Here is a 16,472-nt window from a genome sequence, read left to right on the forward strand (position 1 = left end):
AGCTGTAATCCACATTAGGTGCCAAAAACATATTTATTAGCAAAGTGTACACTAAAACTCCAGAGAAAGAGATGCTCACAGTTTTACTACTCTCAAAGGGAGCTTGATACAATACTTGAGCAGGCGGCCTAGGACTGTCACAGCATCTAACCGAACGGCAAGGCGGCAGTGCTAAGTGGGCTTCTCCTATGGGGGATGCTGGAGGAGTCTGCTGGGGGAAGGGCTGGGGAGGAGGAAGCATCTATCAAACCTTTATCAAAAGAGAAAAGCTGGGAGGAAAGGCTGGGGCTTTACGGGATTGTGCTTTTGAGTTTTGTGCTTTATGCCCAGGCCAGTGACCAGTGGGTTTATCTGGGGAGCTGTGGGATGTGTGTTGGGGTTTGCAAGGCGCGATCAGCCTTGCTGGAGAAGTTGGTGCCCTAGGACTCGTGCTGAAGCGTGCTGAATTGGCAGGGGCTGTTGGCCCTTAGTTTCCCAGTGGCAGTCAAGTAGGACAAGGATAGCTTCTGTCCTTGTCCTGGGCTTCCCACCTGCAGCTCCCCCCAGTACCACACTGTGGAGATCTCCTCCTCCTCTGGTGACTACCCTTTCTGTAATGCTCACAGGCTCCGCTGGGCTAAGCCCAGTACCAAAGTAATGGTCCCTGCTCCAAAGAGCTGGCAGCAAAGTGGCTGTGCAGCTACGAGCCATGGATTTGCTCTCCTCCGGTCGCTGAGGCTCACTTGGCTTGTGCCGTTCTTGAGAGGAAGCCTTGGCAAGGAAGAGGTGGTGGGTGCCATTTGGCCTAGCCAGCTTGTTGGTGGCTGTAAGAAAGAGCTGCTCTGGGTTCACTATAATGTGCAAATGAAATCTACTCTATGGGAACCGCTGGAAAACGTTGACCTTGGAAGCCAGCCACTCTACGCTTCCTTTCACGGTGGTAGAAGACAGCTATAAATTATACCCTGAGCCAGTGGCATTGTCCTCCGTCTTACCCTTGCAGTCAAAATCAACATCAACTGACTGAGCTCACAGCTGAGGTTCCTCTTGACGTGCTTGGCAGCCCCCACATCTCTAACTTCCAGGAAGCACTGGGTCGGAGAGGTGTCTCTGAATGTCCTGGTGCTCAGAAGATGCCTCCAAGTGCTCAGGGAGGGAAGGGAAACGAGAGCCCCGCAAGAGTCCTTGGGTATTTGGTACCCTTTGGTGGAGAGGCTCTGGGTTTGGAGGAGGTGGGGAATGATGCTCCTGCTCGGAGTAGACTGTCATGGTTTCATCAGATGCCACAGCAGGGTGCATCCCGCTTGACAAGGAGTCCCTGGATTTCAAGTGGAACTTTTCTACCTCCGTGTAGCTCGGGCTCTGGTGGGAAAGGAGGAACCAGGTGAATTATGGCAAAAGCAAAATAAAGTAGCCATACTCTCTCCTCACCCTATCAGGCTCCAAGCCCCAAAATGTTGTTTTTTGCCTGAGGAAGCCTCAGAGCAGAGGAACCCACTTCCCTCCCCTACTGATGGGGCAACCTGGTAGTGCTGGAGATGGCAGGCTGTGCCCCCAAATCAGCGATGCACTGGGCAGGAGCATCTCTAGGTAGATCTATGCCCATTTCAAGACCCTTGGGCTTTGCCGGGACCCACGAGTGTTTGGCTGCGCTTTGCCTGCAGGGAGGCTGGAGGGAACGGCTGGCCCTCCAGGACCTGGCTGCTTGCGGCAGAAGGAAGCTCAGCTGGTGCTGAGTAGGGAGGGATGGCCTTACCTGCTCCGGGGTGGTCGGCTCCTCATCCTCCAGGGGTGCGCAGGGGGTGAGCGGCTCCAGGCTCCGTGGGAGGATGCCGTACATGGCCAGGTTGTGGGAGGACGGCGAGATGGGGCTGTATGCAGGCGGCACTTGGGACAGCTGGCGCTGCAGGAGCTGGAGGATTATATTAATGTCTGACGACATCCTGGACTCCAGCCTAGGGACAGAGCAGCCCAGCGTTAGTGCAGTGCATCTCACTGCATCCCACGAGAGCCAGACCCGCGCCTGGGCAGGAGAGGCACTGGGGAGGAGGTGCCGATTCAGCTGCCCGAGGGTGATGATGCTTTGCCTGGTGCTGCTTGGTGAGGTTTTTGTGGAGCCAAACTGGGATCTGGGCTCAGGGAACTGAACAAAGCTAAAACTAGCCCAGAGTGGGAAAAAAATTGCAATAGTTAGTTTTAATCTGCATCAATTCTCCAGGCCAGCTGCCTGTGCTGACAGACGGCAAGGCAGGTTGGTGCCAACCATTTTTAATTGAGGAATAGAAGGAAATGGAAAAGTAGAATAAGTCTCTTCCTTCTGCCTTGTTCTGGACTGAAACAAGCCGCTCTGGCAGGAGCGGGCACAGCCCCCTGTGCAGGCAACAGTCCTGGCAGCACTTACAGAGCGGGTGGGAGATCTGTCCCCTGCTGCCGGGGGTGGCATGCTGGCGAGACACTGGCATGCATGTGTGGGCACTGCAGTGATGTGAGCTTAACATGGGCAGCAGCTGTGGGTGGGAGAGCCAGCCGCTCGTGTGGGTGCGGCCCAGGGCCTTTAAACCTGCGTCTCCAGTGTGGGCTCCTCCTTCTCATTCAAAAATCATGTACTTTTTCTGGTTTAGAGGGCAAGGATATGCACGAGGCTTGTTTGCTCGAGCAAGAGAATGCTTGCAGCCTTTTGCAACAGGAAGAGGCTTGCAAAGGGCTCAGGTTGTGAGCCTGTGGGTGGTTTCATGTCTGCGATTGCATCGGGTTGGGAAGCAGCGGCAAAGCGGCTGATCCCAGGGGTGGTGGCACAGCAGCAGATGAGGTGCTGGGCTGCAGCCAGGGCCAGGACTCGGAGCTCGAGAAGCCACGGCCTTTGCAAAGCACTCCCAGCACCTCCCTGAGAAATGCAGTTTGCCAGGGCGTAAGGAGGTGGCATCTGCTGCACAAAGCCCACTGCAGCCACATCTAGAGAGCTGGAGGTGATGGCCTGAAGCCCCCCCTGGGTGCTCTCCAGCCTTGTGCCCCAGGAACCTGCCCACCTGCTGAGCTGGGCCTGCAGGAGCTCCAGCCTGGACTCGATCTGCCCTGGTCTGTAGTCGCTGTGCAGGGGGATGTCCCGCGAGTTGTGTAACAAGGAGATGTGTTGCAAAGGCTCCTGGTGGTGGTTTGGCCTTCGGTCCTCCCAGAAGGTGAACATGTTGGGGATGTCCAGGGGGGTGGCTGGCAGGAAAGGAGAGATCTCAGCACTTCTATCATGCATTCCCCAGCCCCACTGGTGTGGAGGTGCTCTAGACTCCATCACCCAACATGTTCTTGAAGAGCCATCACCTTGACATACATGGTGCTCAGGGAGAATCCATCACCCTAGCACCTGAGGTGCTTATGGGGATCCATCACCCTGGCACCTAGCACGCCAATGGAAGGCACATAGCATGTGGCCCCTTGGGACAGCCCCAGAGGGGTCCCTGGGTGCTAAGAGAAACTGCAGGGCACGGGAGGGACAGAGCAGATACTACTGGGGACAAAAGGCAGCAAAGACCCAGGGCCACAAGTGTGGCTCCCCTCTAATTCCCTGTTGAGGCTGTGTCTAGAGGGCTGTGGCCAGTGCTGAGCTCCCCAGTTCAAGAGAGACAAGGAACTACTGGAGAGGGACCAGCGTGGGCTGCAAAGATGATGAGGGGGCTGGAGCATCTTCCTTAGAGGAAGGGCTGAGAGAGCTGGGGCTGTTCAGCCTGGAGCAGGCGGAGGGGGGATCTTACGATGCCTACAGATATCTGGAGGGTGGGTGTCAGGAGGACGGGGCCAGGCTCTTCTCAGCGGTGCCCGGCGCCAGGACAAGGGGCCACGGGCACCAGCTGCAGCGCGGGAAGTTCCACCTGAACATGAGGGAGACCTTGTCTGCCCTGAGGGTGAGGGGGCGCTGGGACAGGCTGCCCAGAGCGGCTGCGGGGTCCCCGTCTCTGGGGACACCCAGACCCGCCGGGCGGCTCCGTGCAGCCTGCTGGGGGAGAGCCTGCTCTAGCAGGGGCTGGGCCGGGCGACCCCCGGAGCTCCCCTCCCAGCCCCACCAGTCTGCGATGCTGTGAAATCTGCATGAGTTGCTCGCTTCTGCCCTAACATAAGGCCACCATGCCTGAGCATCTCTCACCACCCTCCTGCCAGCTTTGGCTGCAGCTGTTGGTACCTGCGTAGGACTGGCTGCTCTCTGCCGCGGGCTTGCCAACCTCTGTGCTGCCAGCGCTGGTGGTGACGAGGCTGAGCGTGGGCAGAGCAAAGTCATCCTTTTTGGATGTGAGGAAGGGCTCAGCTTTAGTAGGGCTGCCAGTCTTGGCATCGTCATCACTGGTCTGGGTGGTGCTGCTGCCCAGGTCGTCCCAGTGGTCCTTACTCAGCGGGTCCTGTGGGTTGGTGAGCTCTGAGTAGGTGTGATACTGCTCTGCATCAGAGATGCCCGTGTCTGGGTCTGTGGGGCAGCACAACAGGTTAATTTGGGGAGGACCACACATGGCAAAATCAGCTCCCATCCCCTCTAGGGTGCCTGTAGGGCTGGGGCATCCTAAGGAGAGGGGGAGGCAGGGACAGAGGGAGGGAGGGCAGCGTGGGTGCCCCCAGGACAGGGACATTCAGGCTGGTTGGCAGGGACGGGGGCCCTGACAGCCACCTTTGCTTTGGGGCACCTGCCAGGGCAGTAATTAAATGATGATCCCACTCCCCAGCCCTGCCAGCCTGGCTCTGCCGATGCTGCGGGACTCACCAGGCTTGTTGGGCTGGCAAAGGGAGTGCTTGCGTCGACGCGCCCGCCGGTAGGTGCAGTCATACTCCTCGCTGAGTGGTGAGCGGGGAACGCTGTCTGCCTGAGGGATGAGAGGGGCTGGTCACCAGGGAAAAGGTGCCATGTCCCATCCGTGGGTAGCACAGCCCATCCGTGGGTGCCATGTCCCATCCGTGGGTACCAGGGCCCATCCACAGATGCCATGTCCCATCCATAGGTGCCACGTCTCATCCATGGGTACCATGGGGGCTACAGCCCATGCAGCATTCTCCTAGGGCTCGTCTCCAGCTGCCTCTGGCTCTCCATCACTGCTCTGTCCCACCCAGTGACTCCTGGACTGGTTGCAGAGCTCAAGGGATCCTAGAGGTTAGCCTCATTGCTCTGAGGCTGAGTTGAGGGTGTCAGGGCCATAGGGAGGGAAGGAGCACCCTGAGGTGGGGCAAGATGTCCTGGGGTGGGACAGGACATAGACAGAATTTGACTTTCTTTTGTATCTTAGCAGGCAAGTGCCTCTGAAAAAAATGTCAGAAAAGACAAAGTCCAGTCATAATGTTTGAGTCAAATAGCAATGACAAAAATGCTCCAAGCCTTCCACGGATTGCAAGCGTGATTATTTAAAAAGGAAATTTCGATGAAGCATGAGAATATTTCCTACTTCAGCAGCCTCAAAACAAGCATGTGACCCACTTGCCCAGGCTGGAGGGGTCCTGGAGATGATTTACAAGCGCTGCAGAGCAGAGTACTACTGACATGGCTTTTGGGGCCAACTTTTCTGAAGAGCTCAGGAATGTGCAGCATGTGCATGCTGTGCTGAGGGGGAAGTCACAGCCCCATGGAGAGGGCCTTGGGAAAGGTGGCTGCTGGCCAATCCACCACCAAACTGAGTGAGGAGCACCTGTCGGCTTCCTTGCCCTCCCGATTGCCAAATTTAAGGCATTGGCCACATCCCTCCCTGGGACAACCCTGGCACTCACATCTCGCAGGTTGAAGGTGATCTCTAAGTTGCTCCAGAAGTTGTCAGAGAAGGCTGGGTACATGTCCAAGACTTCCAGCAGGTCCTCCCGCTGGATCTTGTGCAAGTCACAGTAGGTCAGGGCCCTCACGTCAGCGTTGGACTTCCCTGGGCGGGCGTAGAGGCTGATGGGCTCCCCAAAGATGTCGTTTTTCCCTGTGCCAAGAGACAGCTCGTTAGGGGGAGGTGGGCACCCACTCCAGCTCCAGAGGTACTGGACCAGCAGACCTCACTGTGGGGCTTATGAGCAAGGGGATGCCCAGCAATCCTGACCCTGATTGTGGACACTGAGGGTTACACTGTGAAAGCCATCACTGATGGGGAGACCAAGCCAGGGCAGTGGGTCATCAGTGATGGCTGGAGACTGCTGAGCCATGCCCCGCTCTCCTCACTCCTTTGTGGCCTCTCCCTGACATCTCCGTTCCCTGTGCACTGGTGTGGTGACCCAACCAGATGTTGAGGAACAGCCTTCCCTTCTCCAGAACATGGAGAAGTCCTTTGCCCCTCATCTGCCACCTTTTGCCCGCTGCCCATCGCACATCAGCCTTCACCCATCGCACATCACCCCTTGCCCTCCCAGAAGAAAGGACTTTTCCACCTAAGATGGCCACCACAATGTCTTCCCGGAGGATCTCGATGGAGCCCCGGGAGATGAAGTAGAGTGTGGTGAGGACATCTCCGTAGTGCACCAGGGTGTCTCCAGGCGGTGCATGAGTTGTCTTGAACTTCATGGCCAGGGCGCGCAGGCAGCCTTTGCTGGCTCCGCGGAAAGCCTTGCAGTTCTGGAGCAGCGTGCGGTTGAGGTGGAGGCAGATGTCTGCCTGCAGGCAGTCAGGGAAGCCCTTCAGCACCTGTGAGGAGTGAGGGAGAGATGCCATCACGCCACCACCCCCGGGAAGGCCTGCCGTGGCAGCCCTGGGAGGCTGTGACACGCAGCATCACATGGTGGGGCTCAATGGGAAGCCCCCGAGCCCAGAAAGGCAAAGCTGGGAACATCTGATCTTCCCTTGGCAGGCGCCTGCCTGCCCGTCCCTGGCTTGTACCGCACGTGGCCGGGGATGAGAGCAGTCCCAAGCAATAAATAATAATAACCAGATCAATCTATTTATACCCACTGGTGGCGTATCCCCCTTTTCATCTTTACGCCCACTAATCTTGGCTGAATGAGAGCACAAACTGGTAACGAGGTGCTGTCCTAATTAAACAGCACTTGCCTGAATACCAAGAAGCAGCACGGGCCAGTTGTGTGCAGCAACAGCTAATTATACCCGGGGCAAACACCTCGCATTGAACAAAAGCTAAATCTGAAGGTGAAATCAAGGTAAAACTCTCAATATGGAGAAAGCTGCTGCCACCAATGACTCACAGTGCTAGGACAAACGCACCCAGGTTTGGGTTTTTTTTGGAGAGCAGCATACAGCCCCAGGTCCCCCTTACTCTCCTCTCTGCTCACATCCCACTGGTGGCCAAATCTGGGACAATGAGCCTGGGGCCGGTGAGCACGGCTCGTTGCTGGCTCCGTCACGATCTCACAGGCTAGCGGCAGTGCCTTAGTTTCCCTACTGGGAAATCAGGGGCGGATGCATTGATCGGGCTGTGGGATGATTGATTAGATCACATTGCGTCTCAGCAGCATCCAGCAGGAATTGGTGTGAGCGGCGGCACGTCCAAGCCGCAAGCCCAGCTCATCGCAGGGAATTTGTGACCTGGGTTTGCAGGAGAACCTGTGCTTGGGTAGGGCGCCATGGCTTTGCTTCTATTTATTGCCACCGATGTCCAGCCCAGGATGTCTCCTCCATGCGAGAGGTTTAACCCGAAGCGCTCCCTGCAGCAAACCCCCGAATGCCGCCCAGCTGTTTAATGTGGCAGCAGCAACCAAAGATGGACAGGCTGAATTCATGCAACTCTGTGTCCTGATGGTGTTCAGGGGCAGAGGAGGATCAAGTCTTAGGACAAAAAGGGAGCATGAACTGGGAACGACTGGGCTAATGACCCACCCAGGGCCCAGAGCCAGGAAGTACCAGGTCCCTTCTCTCTCCTTGCCTTGTCCTTTCCCATTCCTCTCTGCCTTGCAGCGGGCTGAGCCAGTTTGTGCACCGAAGCCTGTGGCCATGAGCTGAGTCCCGCCACCTGGGCCCCCACCCAGGACTCCTCGGCTGAGCCCCCTCCTCACTCCACCGTGCCCCGGCGCCATCGGCACAAGCCTCCCCGCCAGGCTCGGAGACGCGGTGCCTCTCCAGCACGGCTCCGCCATTGATCCCCCCTTTGCTAACAAACAGCCGCCTCTCTGGGCTCTAATTAAAATGGATCGAGGTTTATTTAAATGCCCTCCTTTCCCTGCCACTGAGAGCAGGATGCACTTTGCTTAGCAACGGGCAGTGTGGAGAGGAGCTGGATCGATACCGGCTCCACAGCTCCGTCACACCAACAGACACCAGCCTGAAAGTGCTGGGCGCCAATGGGGACCCTGAGCCACTTATCAGCACACTGGCACCAAACCTGCTCTGGGCCAGGCAATGCCCTCGTGGCCCCAGAAAACCTCTTGGTAGATGTGGAGGGGTGGGCAGACAGAGGGGGAGAAGGAGAAAGGGAGATGCAGGAGGCAGATGGGCAGACTCCAGCTGTCTCCAGCCTCCCAGGTCTTCTCCTGTCTCCTCTCCACCCTGGTCGAAAGGATGGAAGTGTTTGGCTGGAGCCAGAGCTAGGCTCCGGGGCGCTCAGGACAAGGTGCCATGAGGACATGGGGGCTCCCTGCCCCATACTGACCGCATTCATGTCGATGCCGTTGGTGTAGGACCAGGCGTGCTGGAAATACTCCTCCAGGCGCTGACGCAGGGGGTTGGGGATCTGGTGGAAGCGGATGAACTCCTTGACTCGCAGCATCTGCGTGTGGTAGCGGGCCGTGCCCGAGTACAGCCGCTGGATGATAGCAGAGACGTTGCCAAAAATGCTGGCGTACATCAGAGCTGCAACGAGAGGGCAGGACTCAGCAGGACATGAGGGGACACGTGTCCAACTACATCGGACCTGGAACCAGCAGATTTCCAAAACCTCTATCTACCACGGACCTGAAACCAGTGGATTTCTGAAACCCGGATTTCTATCTGTCACTCCATCCATTTGTCTGTGCAGAAGAGGCATAGGTGGAGGGAGATGCTCTCTTAAAATCCCACGTGCTCTCCCCATTTCTCCCCAGAGCAGCCCCTCCAACCTCCAGAACAGGGATGGGAACAGCGGGACACACGCAGGCACTCACAGCCAATGAGCATCACACAGATGGAGAAGATCTTCTCGGAGTTGGTGTTGGGTGAGACGTTGCCAAACCCCACGCTGGTGAGGCTGCTGAAGGTGAAGTAGAGGGCAGTGACGTATTTATCCTTGATGGACGGGCCAGAGGAGAGGTCGCTGTCGTTGTAGCGCTTGCCAATCTGGTCGCCCAGGTTGTCCAGCCAGCCGATCTTGTGCTCCATGTAGGGCCGCTCCACGTTGCCGATGGCGTACCAGATGCAGGCCAGCCAGTGGGCGATGAGGGCGAAGGTGCACATGAGCAGGAAGAGCACGGCTGCTCCATACTCGGAGTAGCGGTCCAGCTTGCGGGCCACCCGGACCAGGCGCAGCAGCCGGGCGGTCTTCAGGAGGCCAATGAGTGTGGTGGTCTGCAGGGGAGAGGGGAGAAACCTCAGGGACAAGCTGGGGATAAATCTGGCCAAAGGCATATCTCCAGCCTAGCCATGCTCCCTTTGAAGGGTAAAAATACATTTCTAGAGCATGAATCACCTTGTCCTGGAGGTGACATCTGAAATAGGTCAGATGAATCATGCCACACAAAGGGCAGTTTCCCCCTGCTGACCATAAAGGAAACAAGCCCTGCGACTGCAGGTGAGCCAAGGTCAGCCCCGTGTTTCCTGATGGGTCCTCACCTTGCCAACCGCTGCTCCCAAACCGGCTGCCTTTCACCTCCCCACCAGGCTCTCAGCTGAGGTGGGGGCTCCAGGTAGTGCAGTAACCACAGAGCCATCCCACTGCCCACATTTCGAGCCTGGCTGGCAACGCGACCCCAAGTTCGGCTTCGCTGGAGTGTGGGCCCAGTTCCTAAACCGAGCTCCTGACCTGTTCTGCTGGGTCAGCCCCAGCAAGGGGAGCTGGTCCAGCTGGACACTATCTTAGCACTTACAGTAGGGTCTGTGTGGCTGGGCAACCCTACTAAATAAAATCCCAGGTCCCACCTGCTTAATAAAAACCTGTAATGACATCCTTGTCCATCCTTCTGAGTAACCAGACCTCTCCTTGCAGACCCAGCCACCCACTGTTCACATCAAGCCATCCATATCTTTCTCTTTCTCTCCCAGAAATCTCCTCCTATCCATCCATGAGTCCCCTCCGGTCCTGATGGACCTCCAGGCCCCCCCTCTACCTCATCAGAGCCAGAGCGGAAGATGAGCAGGTCAAAGGGGATGGCGGCAACCATGTCGATGAGGAACCATCCCTTGAAGTAGTGGATGGCAATCTTGCCAGGGTGGCTCACCACCTCGTCATTGACATTGACGTAGGTGGTACGGAAGTTGATGACAATGTCCACGATGAACATGATGTCAACGATGAGGTCAATGATGTTGAGTGGGTCACAGGAGTAGCTGCAGTCCCAGTGCTTCTCCTCCACCTGCTCCTCATTGAGCAGGAAGGCGGCTGAGTAGGGGGTGAAGACGGCTGTGTAGATGACCAGCAGAAGGATGAGCCAGTCCCACACGGCCTTGAAGGGACTGTAGTGCAGAATGGTCCATCGGTGGATGCGTGGAGCCTGCAGCTTGTACTCAGGAAGGACGTCAGCACCCAGGGACAGCACCTGCCGGGAGATGGGTGTGAGAAGGCTGGAAGACCGGGAGAAGGGTTGGATGAGGCCAGGAGCCAGGCAAGGCACTCCCATGTGCTGGTAGGGCAGCAAGGAGCATGCAGGGGGGTTCCTACACCCTTTGCACCTTCATTGCCTTTGTATGTGTTTGTCCAGAGGCCACAAGGTGAATTGCCATCTGTGGCTGACACCAAGGTCTGCCCAGCTCCTTGTCTCTCCGAGGCCCGGAGCACCCGTGGGGAGCTGTTTACCTGCTTTATGCCCTTCAGACTCTACCGTGCCAGCAGAGAGGTAAGTGCCTCCTGCCATGCCTCCTGCCCACAGCCCTGTGCCACCAGTGTGGGACGGGAGCTGCTGGGCGTCCCTGGCACTGGGCTGTGGGGATGGGCGGCTTGGGGGTGCAGTCCCACAGCTGTGCCATGGCCCGGCCCCCACGGCGATGGCATGCAAGCCTTGCACGGTGTCTTTCTTGGCCCCAGCAGGGACCTTCCCCTTGATGTCCCTCTGGCACAGTCATTCTCCAGGCTGAGGGGACAGCTTGGGCCACCTGCTGCAAACCCTGGCCTCAGGCAATGCCCGTTTCCCATCTGAGCATCCCCAGGGAGGGGGTGACCTGTGGCCACCAACATGCAAAAGCTATCTCATACGTGCAGGCACCCTCCCATACTGTCTTGTGTCCCCAGATCTGTCTGCCTTCATGGGGACACACTCCTATCGCACCACTGAGCCCCCACACCTCCCAGGCCTGTCCCAGCTCCCCCCTCCTGGACCAACGCCAGCTCTGAAGCCACCCTGGGGACACAAGGCAAGGCGCCGGGACTTGGGGGGCTGGGCATGTCCTGCTTTGGGTGCCAAGAAACAGCAGCATGACGGGCTGTTTGGGGCTGGGGGCTGTTTGGGGCTGGGGGCAGCTGGATCCTCCGTGCTGGCCTTCGCTGCTCCTGTCATCCCTCACGTGTCCCCGCAGTGCCGGCCACCAGTGCCACCTGCGCAAGAGGGCGAAGGGGACATCAGTGCTCTCTCCCAGCACCGAGCCCCTAGCTAAAAGGGTGCTTTTTGCCAGGCTGCAAAGGAGATGGGAGAGGAGGCTCCCCGTGCCCTGAGGCCACGGTGACGGGCACCACTGAGATTCTGGCAACAGACCTGGAAGAAGGGTTTGATCCTTCCTGCACTGACACCCACCTTGTCCGAGGGTTCAAGGGCTTCCCAAGGGCTCCCGGTGCTGTGACCCAGAGCGGATCCAGCCCCTCAGCCCCAACCCACCATGAGCAGCTGCTCCCACATCCCACAGCCCCAGGACACCGGTGGGTCCTGTGCCCTGGGGGACCCCCCTGCTCCTACCTGCCTGCAGCTTGCCCGGCGCCCCAGGCGGCAGCTGACCCTTGAAGTCCGGGTGTCCACCATGGGGACCCCCAACCCCGCACGCCCAGGCAGTGACCGGCACGGTGGGCACAGCACAGGGGCTGCGGCATCACCCACGCAGGCATGCATGCAGTTGGCTGGGAGGGTGGGAGACATGCAGCTGCGAAGGGCATTTGGGAGCCCGGCGTGAATTAATCAAACCCGATCGATGCTGGGGCCCCCCCAGGGACGAGAGCGCCAATGGGGCAGCGGGAGCCGCCGACGTCGCTGGCAGATGGAGAGGGGAGGGTTTGGAAAAAGTGACCCAAACGCAATCGTTGTGGAGGGGAATGAGGCACTGGCCAGGCTTGGGGACCAGCAGGGGTGGCAGGGAAGGGGACAAGGCAATGCTGGGAAAATGCTTGGTCCCAGAGCTAAGCTGTGCCCAGCAGACCCGAGAAGGGTCCTAACACCTTGTGTCTGGGAAAAGCAGCAACGCTCCCTCCTTCAGCAGCTGAATTCCCTCGTCCTGTGTGGCCAGAGGCAGCTCCGTGGGGCCAGCCTTGAACTCAGACCCCCAGACGCTGCTCCCCACACTGGGACGCCTGCCTTGCCCCTTGTCCCTGCTCCTGGCACCTGGCTTTTGTGGCAGAAGCAAGAGCAGGTCAAGACTCGTTGTTTTCCAAGCAGAAATTAATGAAAAGTCACAACCCCAAAAATTTGAAGCAGAAAAGGGAGAAGAAACAACCCCAAAAAGAGCATCCAAACCAATGCAGAGCCAGAGAGCAGCTGCAGCCTTGTCCCTTACTGCCCCTCGGGGACGGGGAGGGCTGCAGGTGGCACCCTTGGGTGGCCTGGGTGGCCCTGGGAGTCTCTGTGGGTAGCAGTGCCGGGTGCCACCCGTGGCCATCCCACTGGGTGCCCCTTCCCTCTTCCCCTTCCCCCTGCACTTACCGGCTTCAGCTGCAGCCGCAGGCTCATGGTGCGGGGTGCTGCGTGCTGGCAGTGGGGTGCTGGGTGCTGGGTGGCAAGTGAGGGAGAGGCAGACACAGAGGGGGGGCGGAGGAGGAGGGAGGAGGGAGCAGGGTGCATGCGGGCTGTGGGTGACGGAGGGGGGAGGCTCCCATGGCCTTGGCTAACCCCGCAGGGCCCAGCAGCCATGCACCTTCCTCCTCCCTTGCCCTGTGCTGGGGACGGGGATACTGAGCTGGTGAGGGGGGACATGCCACAGTCACCAGGAGACCCTCAAGCACAAGGGGTTGGGCAGGATCAGGCCCATGGTGCTGACTGCGGGCAGGCACTAACCAAGTGTCCCAGTACGGATACGCCACAAGTCGCCCCCCCCCATCCCCAGCACCGTCCAGCTCCACCACCCATGGGGCGGTCTGGGGGGACTGGGAGAGATGCCACCCGCAAGGCAGGGCCCCAGCCTAGTGGCACCAACCCCACAGTGTCCCCATGTGCCTCTAGCTGTGCCTAGGAGCCGTGGCCCTGGCAGGCTGAGCCCGGTGCATTCATTGCACTTGTGCCCTGCCCTCACTGCCACTGTGGGGCTGGCCCACCCTGGCCAGCCGGTGTCTGCTCTCCTCCCGCCAGCCGGTATTTTTAGATGCAGTTGGCAGCGTCTCGTCGCTGTCTCTGCCTCACCCCTGAATTATTTAGCAGCCGGGAGCGGGGAGCCGTGGCTTGGCAGGGGGGCGAGGGATGCCGGGGTGAGGGCAGGCAGAGTGTTTGGGTCTCCTGAGGCAATGGGGAGGAGAGGTCCATCCCATCCCATCCCATCCCATCCCATCCCATCCCATCCCGTCCCGTCCCGTCCCGTCCCATCCCATCCCATCCCGTCCTGTCCCGTCCCATCCCGTCCCGTCCCATCCCGTCCCGTCCCATCCCGTCCCGTCCCGTCCCGTCCCGTCCCATCCCATCCCATCCCATCCCGTCCCGTCCCATCCCGTCCCGTCCCGTCCCGTCCCAAGATTTAAGGTGAAGGGAGGATTGACCTTCAAGGGTGCCGCTTGGCTGCACCGTGAGGCCCTGCAGCCACCACCCATCAGCTCTGATCCTGTCACCCCACAACCAGTTCATGACCCTGCATCAAGCGGCTGGCACCACCCTGCCAGTGTCACCCCAGCGGTCCCCGGTGTGTGGGTGCCCCTTGTGACGGGGCCGGGGGCATGGAGGCTGCTCGCCATCCCGCTGGCATGTTCAGGGGCTGATCCCAGGTCTCTGTGGTCACCCCCCAATCGGAGGGACTAAGCGGACTTTGGGATGAAGGGGACAAGCCAGAGGGACAACAAACCTAAAAGCCATCCCGTGCCATGGGGAGTGGGGAGCCTGTCTGCCGTGCATGGAGGCTGTGAGGGTAAAGGTTTGCTGGCACCGGGACAGGAGGAGGATCCCACAGAGGACCCCGCTCTGGTGGAGCAAACTGTCAAGCCCAGTGGCCTTTCTGGGCTCAGATGGCTGCATCTTCGTTAAACTGGCCCTCGGCTGCTGCTGGCAATGGTGGGAGGTGCCCTTGGGTGTATTTTGTACATCATGGCTCGCCCATGCCTCAGTTTCCCCACTGCTAAGAGCTTCCCTACTCGGGACTGCAGGATACAGCAGCACCTTTCACACACACCGATGTCCGTGTCCCTGATGGGACAGTGCAGTGCCACCCATGTCCCTCTCGGTGACAGTGCACTGCTGCAAGTGTCCCCTGCAGTGAAAGGGCAGTGCCACATGTGTTGGTGACAGTGCAGTGCCACCTGCTGTCTCCCATGGGATCCTGTGGCCCTTGGCATGGCCACCCGTGCTCTGGGCACAGGGTCCCCAGCTGGGCACCTTGGGGCCAGTGGTGTCCTAGGGATGCCATCCCCGGTACTGGGGGGCAGGAAATGGTGACCAGAGCCTCCCCCACAAATGAAGCCACATGCGCATGCGTATGTCCCCTTCAAGGCCAGCATCACACCATGAGCAGTTCATGCCAGTGTTTCCCTGGCCACAAATTACCAGAAATACTGATTTAGGGGGAAAAAAGAGCATTTCAACCATTCAAGGGAAGAAATAGCAATCGAACACAGGGATACTGGCATCTCCTAGGATGGAAACTCCAGGTATCACTGCCCTCTCCGGTCCTCTCCTCCAAAAGCCACAGGAATGGTTGTGACCGTACCACGGTGGCAGCACCCCACCACCACCACTGCCTTGGTGGCATCTCACTGCCCACGTACCTGTGTGACCTTCTCGGTGACATTCTGGGTGCGCTCCATCACCTTGTGGGGAGCAATTATCTCAATCTCCGTGGTGGAGCCTGAGCGGTGCTTCTCCAAGTTGAACTCCACAAAGTTGAGCGTGAACTGAGGGATCTGGCTGATGGTCCGGTACTTCATGAGGTCTGAGTCCGAGGTGGAGTTCGGGGGGTTGGGTTTGACATGGGAAGCCTCTGAAAGAGGACGGAGAGAAGCACTGAGAAGGGCAGTGTGAGAAGGAGCCAATGCGCAGAGCCCTGACCTCAGCGTAGGACACCCAGGAGCTGGGGACCACCAACAGGTGCTGCCTGAAGGTTCCCATGTCTGCCTGGCCATAAAGGCTTGGCTTCTTTGGGGTGGCTCAGCCATGGGATGCCCAGCCCAAGAAGCCCAAGAAGGGGCTGCTTTTCAAACACATCACCCGCCTTTTCACCATTAAACCTCCTTCAAGGGGCTCAGGCCAGCTGCCAAAACCCAGCAATATCCTTTGCTACCCCTGAAGACTGTGGCGGGTTGGGAACCAGCCCCAGTGAGACCCACCAGGGAGGGATGCCAAAACTGGCACGAAAACCGATGAAGGAGCAGGTGGGTCTCCTCCACCACTGCATGCTTCACCCTGACCAACACAGCTCCTAAGCTGCTGCTGCCTTGGTTTTTGGCCACCAAACAGCCAGGAGCTGGCTGATGTCCCCACTCAGATGTATCTTCCACCCCCAGGCTCCAGGTAGGGAGGTCGGAGCTTTCTTGTGAAAAGCTGTAGTGGGGCTGGATCCTGGCAGTTTTCCCTGGGGACCTGCCTCTTCGGGTCACCCCAGTACAGGACCAGGGAGGAAGCCCCAGAGGTGGTCAGGTCACAGGTTTGTAGCAGTGTGCAGTCACGGAAGGGAGCATGTACCCACACCCAGGGCTTCAGGAACATCCCTGAGCACCGTAACCAGTGTGTCCCAACTTCCCGATCTCCCAGAGGCAGGGCAGGGTTGTATTTTCAGTTTTCTACCCTGTCTATCCCTTGATAGACCCTGACATTGACCCAAGAGGTGTCACAGACGGGAGGTGTCTGAAGACATTGTGAAGGTGGCCCAGTTGGCACCAGCCATCCTGCTCCCACCCTCCTCCTCCCTGCTCATTCCCCTTCCCTCCCGCTACGTTGTGCCCCCTCCTGAGGGTCCGTGACCTGTCACTATTTAAGGATCATGATGCCCCACCCCATTTTCTCAAGCCGGACACCGCGGACTGATCTTTCTCCATCCCCAGTTATGGAGGCTTCTCATGCCTGGCCTCCATGTTACATGTCATCATCCC

At 58.7% G+C, this 16,472-nt stretch overlaps 1 protein-coding gene across 4 annotated transcripts in view; it reads right to left on the reverse strand.

The window, feature by feature from the left end:
* Positions 1-14: 14 nt before the first annotated feature.
* KCNH6 (potassium voltage-gated channel subfamily H member 6) overlaps positions 15-16,472 on the reverse strand; it is a 33,846-nt gene continuing 17,388 nt past the window's right edge. For 2 of the 4 annotated variants that reach the window (XM_037411187.1, XM_037411188.1), the window contains 11 exons: positions 15,153-15,364; positions 10,165-10,593; positions 9,007-9,406; positions 8,517-8,716; positions 6,349-6,601; positions 5,713-5,906; positions 4,721-4,820; positions 4,151-4,429; positions 3,006-3,186; positions 1,736-1,934; positions 15-1,341 (listed from right to left, as the gene is read on the reverse strand). In XM_037411187.1, coding sequence (XP_037267084.1) covers positions 1,054-1,341; positions 1,736-1,934; positions 3,006-3,186; positions 4,151-4,429; positions 4,721-4,820; positions 5,713-5,906; positions 6,349-6,601; positions 8,517-8,716; positions 9,007-9,406; positions 10,165-10,593; positions 15,153-15,364 — 2,735 coding nt within the window. In that variant the 3' untranslated portion in view covers positions 15-1,053. Of the gene's footprint in view, positions 1,342-1,735; positions 1,935-3,005; positions 3,187-4,150; positions 4,430-4,720; positions 4,821-5,712; positions 5,907-6,348; positions 6,602-8,516; positions 8,717-9,006; positions 9,407-10,164; positions 10,594-11,940; positions 13,672-15,152; positions 15,365-16,472 lie in introns of those variants that run through there. The other 2 variants (XM_037411192.1, XM_037411191.1) reach the window with 2 other exon arrangements.

This window comes from Falco rusticolus, chromosome 18, assembly GCF_015220075.1.
Source record: "Falco rusticolus isolate bFalRus1 chromosome 18, bFalRus1.pri, whole genome shotgun sequence".
In the NCBI taxonomy this organism is placed as follows: Eukaryota; Metazoa; Chordata; class Aves; order Falconiformes; family Falconidae; genus Falco; species Falco rusticolus.